General features: G+C 46.2%; 1 protein-coding gene across 1 annotated transcript; it reads right to left on the reverse strand.

Annotated features, from left to right (window-relative positions):
• Nucleotides 1-3,088: 3,088 nt before the first annotated feature.
• UBB (ubiquitin B) lies at nt 3,089-5,310 on the reverse strand. Its single transcript, XM_069603436.1, has 2 exons — nt 4,826-5,310; nt 3,089-4,153 (listed from the first exon to the last, which is right to left on the reverse strand). Exon 2 carries the CDS (start codon nt 4,145-4,147, stop codon nt 3,230-3,232), a length of 918 nt encoding a protein of 305 aa, XP_069459537.1. The 5' UTR covers nt 4,148-4,153; nt 4,826-5,310; the 3' UTR covers nt 3,089-3,229.
• Between the last annotated feature and the right edge of the window lie 2,904 nt (nt 5,311-8,214).

Below are 8,214 nucleotides of genomic sequence, written 5' to 3' on the forward strand. Positions count from 1 at the left end.
AAAGTTCCCTTGCATTGGGAGCGTGGACTGTTAGCCACTGGACCACCAGGGATGTCCCTGTGTTGCTTTATTTTAGCAGTAGAATTTCCAGGCCCAGTTTGTGGCAGTCTCTGAGGCCACAACAGCAGGTTTCTGTCCTGCAGAGGCTGGGAACAAAGCACAATCAGTAGTACTGGGCAAGGAGATGTGGATGTGAGGAGTTGTGGCTCAAATAAGGTTTTTCAAAGTGTGAGCGATGGTAACTGATTGAAAAGGAAATTGAAAAAAAGAAAAAGTGAAATTGGACATTGGAACACACTGGACTGAACCACACTAAGCTGGTTCTTTTAAGGCAGAACTTCTTGGAGCCTTCAAGATAGCCTCCAAGGGGAAGATAGCAGACAGCTAGCTTCCTGAGCTCCTGTGACCACAGCATCCTTCTGAGAGGTTGTAACATTTAGAGGACAAAGCTTGCAAAACACACATACATTTCTGCTGGTAAAGATGTTCCTTAAGAGGAGTCCTGGCTGGTGGTACATGGTCCAAAGAATAGGTGCTAGAATAAGCTACAGGGGTTGGCAGAGACCTATCAGCTGGAGCATGAACCTCACCATTCAACTTCTGATGACCACAAAAAGGGTGGGGGGGAGAGGATGGTGATAGGATCAAGAAGGTACAAAGAAAGGAAAATATCAAAACTTATTTCAGCAGTTAGTATTACACTAAGTGCAAGATCCTTTCCCATAAATCAACATTTGTCTAAAGCTTCTATTTTTTAAAAGAATATTTATTAGTATTTATTCAGCTGCATCGGGTCTTAGCTGCAGCACATGGACTCTAGTTCCCTGACCAGGGATCAAAACCTGGTCCCCTGCATTGGGACCTCAGAACCACCAGGGAAGTCCCTACAGCTTCCATTTGGAGTTGGCTGGGCCTGATTGAAAGGGCATCATACCTTTGCCCTTCGGATTGAGGTATCTAAAATGCAGCCTGTTGAGATTGGGGAAGTCTTGTGAGATATAGTTTCCATAAGAATGAAACAGACACTTGTGCAAAGTAAGTCTACTGAGTGAGTGTGGCCCGACTTCAGGGAACAGAGACTGCTGGCCCCACTTCCCAGTTGATAGCACAGGTTGGTAAAGACCACACAAAGGTTTCCTTGTTCAGACCTCCAGTTGTGTGCAGTGTTTGCCAAGACCCGTGAATACTTTGAGGGATTCCCAAGGACAGGAGGAAATCCCATGAGAGAATTAGAGCAACAGCTGAAAAATTTTTCCCTCAAGGGATTCACAGGAGTGCAGACCTCAAAGCCTGACAAGTCAGGTAGTGATCTGGGGGAAAAGGACATTCTTGTCCTATTACCCAAATCAGCACTAGTCTTCACTACAGCTATTCCGGTGAAATGCTTTTCTCTCAGGTTAAGTGTAGAACTTTTAATCTTCAGAACTCAGGTTTAGTTACAAAAGGCCTATTTATATTAAATATTCAAGCAAGACTTGTTTAGCAAGCACTAGTTTGGGGACCTCCTGAAGGGTTAGGGGAAGGAACCGAATAAAACTTCATGCATTTTCTGAGCTTTATGAGTTGACACTTGGATCCCAATCTCTGCCTTGCCTGTAACAAGAACTAGGGGCTTGGGCAGGTCAAGCACTGGACTGGGAAGGATATAATCTTCCAACCTGACAGCAAATCTAATGCGTTCCCTTACGTCTAAGGAAAGCTTTTAAAAGGCTTAATGTTTCATTACCACCTCTACTGGCTTTATAGTTTTTTGCCTTTTTGGCTCAAGTTTTTACCGCCACTCAGTTGAAGCATAACAGGCTTAAGTGCTTATTTCCAGTCTCTAACTTACCCAAGAAAATCAGTCAAGTATTCCAATTTAGTGTATGTTCAAAAGTAAGTGGGTTTCTAGGACATAAGTTGAAACAGCTTTTGCTGCTAGAACAGTTCCTAAAGTTGTACACCAAGCTCTTCTCAGGTACACCTGGACTCTTTGAGGCTTGACTTTATGTATCGCACCTTTGGGTGATTCTTACCCCTCATGCTATGCTTGTAACTAGTTTTAGGTATCAGAAATGATTTTCTTAGCAGTGTAAAGCTGAGGACCAGGACAACTTCCAACTCTTTCCCCTTTACTTCCCACACCCAGCCCCTCCCCTTCCTATTTCCAGTTGAGAACCACCACTGAAGAAAATTATGAAGCAGGGGAATGGTAGATAAAGGCACGCTGTGCCCCCAAATATTCTTACACCACCTTCAATTAGCACTGAAGTATACTTCCTAATGCTTAACTGTGTTATGCCCTCACTCACATCCAACTCTGCAATCCCACGGAGCCTGCTAGGCTCCACTGTCCATGAAATTTTCCAGTCAAGAATACCAGAATGGGTTGCCATTTTCTTTGCCAGGGGATCTTCCTGACCCATTGACCCAACCTGCATCTCTTGGTTCTCCTGCAGGCTGATTCTTTTACCACTGCGCCACCTGGGATGGGAGCACAAAAGCTGCTATATAGGACTTCCCCAAGATTCTTACCACCCAAGTTACAGAATCTCCTTCACTGGAGCAATCTTATCCCTACAAGGAGGCAAAGCTGTTAAGTCACTAGGAACCAATGTTAATTACCACCTTAACTCAAATCTTTCTCCTCACCCTTGTTGACCAAGGCTCCCTTTGGTTCTTGGCTCAGTTCACGTAAGAGAAAATTATGGTTCTATTATCTAAGGCTAAACACCTGTTAAAGTGTAAAGCACCAGAGGAAAAAAGGACAATAGCCAACCAATAATTATAAGATTTCAGAACACAATTGAACAGCCTCAAATTCTCATTTTTCTGTAGTAAGTCTTGATTTTGTTATCCACTATTTGAGGAGGCAGGAAAGTGCTTTCCCTCAATATGCCTCCATACTCTTACAATTTGAAATGGTTTTAATTACACTAGAATCCCGTTAATGACCTTGAACAAAGTTCTATACCTTGGCACATGGAATGTTTGCCAATGACTTAAAATTTGGTCGCACAAAGCTCAGTCAAATGCCTTCTTTGAATACCATTTTAACCTGTTAAGAGTACCCACCATTACCATGTAATTTCACAACAGACACCAAAAGTGCATGCAACAAAACTTTTATTAACATTTTTAACAGGTTCAGCTATTACTGAAACTGGTAATTTCTAAACTTAAATTGGGGTAAATGGCTAGAGTGCAGAACGATGCCATCACTGAGCATTATGAACATAAGACTGAAGAATTAACAGCCACCCCTAAGACGAAGGACCAGGTGCAGGGTCGACTCTTTCTGAATGTTGTAATCAGAAAGAGTGCGGCCATCTTCCAGCTGCTTGCCGGCAAAGATGAGCCTCTGCTGGTCAGGGGGAATGCCTTCCTTATCCTGGATCTTGGCCTTCACGTTCTCGATGGTGTCACTGGGCTCCACCTCCAGGGTAATGGTCTTGCCGGTCAGGGTCTTCACGAAGATCTGCATACCACCCCTCAAACGGAGAACCAGGTGCAGGGTCGACTCCTTCTGGATGTTGTAATCAGAAAGAGTGCGGCCATCTTCCAGCTGCTTGCCGGCAAAAATGAGCCTCTGCTGGTCAGGGGGAATGCCTTCTTTATCCTGGATCTTGGCCTTCACGTTCTCGATGGTGTCACTGGGCTCCACCTCCAGGGTGATGGTCTTGCCGGTCAGGGTCTTCACGAAGATCTGCATACCACCCCTCAGACGGAGAACCAGGTGCAGGGTCGACTCCTTCTGGATGTTGTAATCAGAAAGAGTGCGGCCATCTTCCAGCTGCTTGCCGGCAAAGATGAGCCTCTGCTGGTCAGGGGGAATGCCTTCCTTATCCTGGATCTTGGCCTTCACATTCTCGATGGTGTCACTGGGCTCCACCTCCAGGGTGATGGTCTTGCCGGTCAGGGTCTTCACGAAGATCTGCATACCACCCCTCAGACGGAGAACCAGGTGCAGGGTCGACTCCTTCTGGATGTTGTAATCAGAAAGAGTGCGGCCATCTTCCAGCTGCTTGCCGGCAAAGATGAGCCTCTGCTGGTCAGGGGGAATGCCTTCCTTATCCTGGATCTTGGCCTTCACGTTCTCGATGGTGTCACTGGGCTCCACCTCCAGGGTGATGGTCTTGCCGGTCAGGGTTTTCACGAAGATTTGCATTTTGACCTATAAGGTTTAAAAGGAAAACGTTACTGTGCCATTTTCAGAATCTTCTACCGCCTTTTACAGTTAATCAGTTTTTTAAAGCAGATATTCTAAAACGCCTTAACTACGTCAAGATCTCTCAGAGATCTCCCCTAATTTTTTACTAGACAATGTATCAGTCATTGAAGACAAAATTCCTTAGTCAAGACGTCTCCCTAACATGCTGGAGACTCGAAAGTACCTGAGACTATCATCCAGAACTGTCCAGATACTTCGTTAAAATCCCGCCCAATTCCCCCCAAACCTAGTAATCATGTCAGCATTTAGATAAAAAACTTTAAACGCAACTGGGGACCTACACCTCCGCTACGGCAGAATTCGAATTAAAGACGTTTCCAGAAGCCCCCGCCGACTACCTCTCTTCCACCTTTCCCCCTGAAGCAGACGCGATGGAATCTCCATCGGTTAAGTGTCCGTTGACCTCCGCCGGCGGGCGGGCGCGCGCGCCAAACCGCCCCCGCTCCCGACACGTAAACAAGGCCCGCTCTTCCGGAAAGGCCGGGGCCGCGTCACCTTGCTTCCCCTCCCCCACCCCCACCCGCCTCGTCTCGCGGACTCCAAGCCCTCTGCGGCTCGCCCTCACGGAAGCCCCCTTCTTCGCTCCTCCCGACGCTCACGGCTGCGGGCCAGTACCTGTGAGTGAATGCGAAGATGCCGCAAATTCAATCACGCCGAGTCACCTCAAAGACGACACAGGAACCCAACAATGCCCGTCGCGTCTAAGTGCTCCGGCTCGGCGGGGCCGATATTTATACAACGTCTGTTGCGTCACTTATCACTCTTACGTAGGCCTAGTGTCCCTGCGCCGCCGAAAGTAGTTCACGCGGCCCCACCTCTCGCGACGCAGTTATGTCCTTCGACTGAGCTCTAAATTCCTCAGAACCGGAAAAAAGGATCCTAACAAATCAGCTCCCCTCTCCTCCAGATGATCCTTCTCCTCCTTTAGGAAAAGGTAGGAAAACTATCGGGCGGATGAATTCGAGTTAAGGGGCTCTTCCTCGAAAGCTCTGGAAACTTCCTTGCAGCGCCGGCGCTGATTGGTGAGGGGTGTGAGGCGAGCCCGGCTCTGATTGGTGGGGAAGGCAGCGGCTCGGCTGTTGCTGGGCTCCCGCTGGGGTGATTCGGCGACGACGTTGCTTAGTAACTGGGAGCGCGTGCGCGGCAGAGGCGCGCCTTCACTAGAGAAGCATACTTCCGGCTAAGGGGGGAGGGGGGTCTTTCCCTCCCGCTTCTTAGGCCCGGGTCTCTCAACTGTGTTGTCGGGTTTTAGGTCAGAATATAGCGGGTTCTGCGGTGATTTTCCCGAGAAAGTGGTGGTCTGGAGGTGCCCAGGAGGTAGGCGGCGGACCGCACAGTTTTTCTGGTGTCTGCTCTGAGGCACAAACCCCTCTCACATCGGCCGGTTTTATTTTTGTTGTCTGGGGCACAGTTGCGGAACTTTAGTCACCTTGTACAGTTAGGGTGCTTTGGTCGTGCTTTGAGGAGACGAAAACTAGACTCTTGGGACTCCGTGCTGGGCCTGAATATCCCCCAAACCCCTCCGCCCCACCGACCGAGGAGCACCCCTCCCCCACCGCGGAGGCGTTCCCCTGACGAGGTTCCTCCCGATCTCCCTCCACGCGGGGCACTCCTGCCGGCAACGTCTCCCACGCAGAGGCCTCCTCCCACTCCCCATTCCTCGCCACGAACCCCATCCCCCGCAGTGGAGGCCTTCTCCCCTTTCCTCATTGCGGAGTCCCCACACTGCCCACTGCTCCACTGCACAGCCCCCTCTCCCCCCAATCGCAACTCCAGGTGACCCGGTGGCCGTGCTTAGAAATGCCTCCGCACACCCCTTTCCCTCACTGCTGTTTGTCCAGACCCAGAGTGAAAGATGATATGGACCGGGGAGCCGACAACCCACATGGAGAGACAGAATTCACGCACGAAAGAATTCGCGACACTAGCGTTTTTAGTGTCCTATCAATATGTTGGTTGTGCCAGCCACATTACGGGTGGTTTAACCAGCTAGGACCCCGCCACGGGTGTGGCCGCTGGTCAGCAACGAGATAACCGGGGGAACGTGACTAAGACAGACGTGTTTGGGTCCGCAGTCACGCAGCCCGGTGGCTGAGTCATGCTGGTGGGGGTGTAAATAAACATGCGAGTGGCTGTCGCGTAGCAGCAACCTCGCGAAGTTAGGAGGTGGTCTGGAGATGTGCACCTTACTACAGAGTGGCTAGTTATCACTTAGAAAAGGTCCTGAGTCTAAATGACAATCCTTCAACGCTTAACAGTAAGAGGAGGTACAATGTGACAAGCATTTGAATTAACGCCCAGACAGCGATAAATTTATTATGACTTGCTAAAATCTATTTACATGAATGATAGGAGATAGAAATGAACAGTTTCTTGAAGATAATTTGGTCGATGATGTAGTTGATAAAACGTTCATGGTAAAAAGTATGGATTTTCGTTTTTGTTAGTCTGGCCGTCAGTAGTCTGAGCTTGTTTCACTAACTGATAGCTCCTCTTGAGCCATCCCTGTGAATTGGTGGAATGATCTAGAATGGAGATCTCATGGTTTGATATGGGTACAGGGCTGGGAATTCTAGCAGTTGCCAGAAGTTAGTCATACAACTTCCTGGTTTAATGTTTGAACAAAGTGCATTTGGTAACCTCAGCACAGAAAAATGTTTTCAGAAAAGAGGCGTATGCGTTCCATGTTTAATAGACGAGATGAGTTTTTTAAATGAAACTTTTAATAATAACGTCATTTCTGGTGATTATAAAAGGTAGTTTAAACACATTAAAGAATAGACCGACAAAAATCCCTGAAATCACAAATTTGAAAATCTAGCACAGTACTTGGCCTTGTGCTTAATAAATGTTTGTTCAGTGAACTGTAGTTTCCCATTTGTTCAACTGAGGGAAAAAAACTGTTGACAGCCTTAGACATATAAAACACAAAGCAAAAAGACTATTTATTTCATAACCATGTGCAAATGGTTTTACCTAGGCAGTTCCTTTGAAAGAAAGAATTTTATTCTAAGATTCAAAGTGATTTTTTTACTTAGCCAGAGGTCTTTTAATAAAAATCTGTGAGAAAACTGTTTCCAATTACAAATTCACAATTGTTTTCTTGACATCACTGACGTTTAAAATACAGAGTTATTCTGTGGTTTGTCATTTCCTTGTTTGGCAGTTTATTGCAACAGGATTATGAGACTAATTCTGATTGCTTACTAGCAAGTTAGAAACTTTGATGTTGAGCTCCCAAATGAACATAGCAAAATTCTAAATTGTCTTTATATTGGTCCTCAAAATTTTAAAAATTTGTCCATTTAAAAATAGCTATTCAAGGTATTTCTCTGGTGGTCCAGTGGCTGACTCCATGCTCCCGATGCAGGGGGCCGGGGTGTGATCCCTGGTCATGAAGTAGATTCCAGGTACCTCAATAAAGACTGAAGATCTGGAGTGATGCAACTGAGACCCAGAGCAGCCAAATAAATAAAAAATTGTAAAAGAATAGCTATTCAGAAAGATTTTCACTGTGAAAGATTATATACATATATGAAAGTTGGAGATAATATAACAAACACCATATAATCACCACCCAACTTTGTTAAGTCTTAAAATAGCAAAAGCTGTTTTGCTTAAGCTTTTAAAAATATTTTAGTGAAAAAAAATAGGGGATAAAATTTACTATCATATGAACTATGCACTTTTTAAAAACATTTTTTAAAATATTATTTATCTTTGGCTGTGCTAGGTCTTTGTTATGCGTGGACTTTCTCTAGTTGTGGCAAGCAGGGCCTATTCTCTAGTAAGCTTCTCATTTTGGTGGCTTCTCTTGTTGTGGAGCAAAGGCTCTAGGCACTTGGGGTTCAGTGGTTTCAGCCCACAGACCAACTATACACTTATAAATGTACAGTTTAGTAGTGTTAACTGTGTTCACGTTATTGTATAACATATCTAGAATTTTTCCTCTTGCCAATCTGAAACTCTATACCCATTAAATAACAACCCCCTATTTCTCCTTC

The sequence above is a fragment of the Ovis canadensis genome, chromosome 11 (genome assembly GCF_042477335.2).
Source record: "Ovis canadensis isolate MfBH-ARS-UI-01 breed Bighorn chromosome 11, ARS-UI_OviCan_v2, whole genome shotgun sequence".
Taxonomy (NCBI): Eukaryota; Metazoa; Chordata; class Mammalia; order Artiodactyla; family Bovidae; genus Ovis; species Ovis canadensis.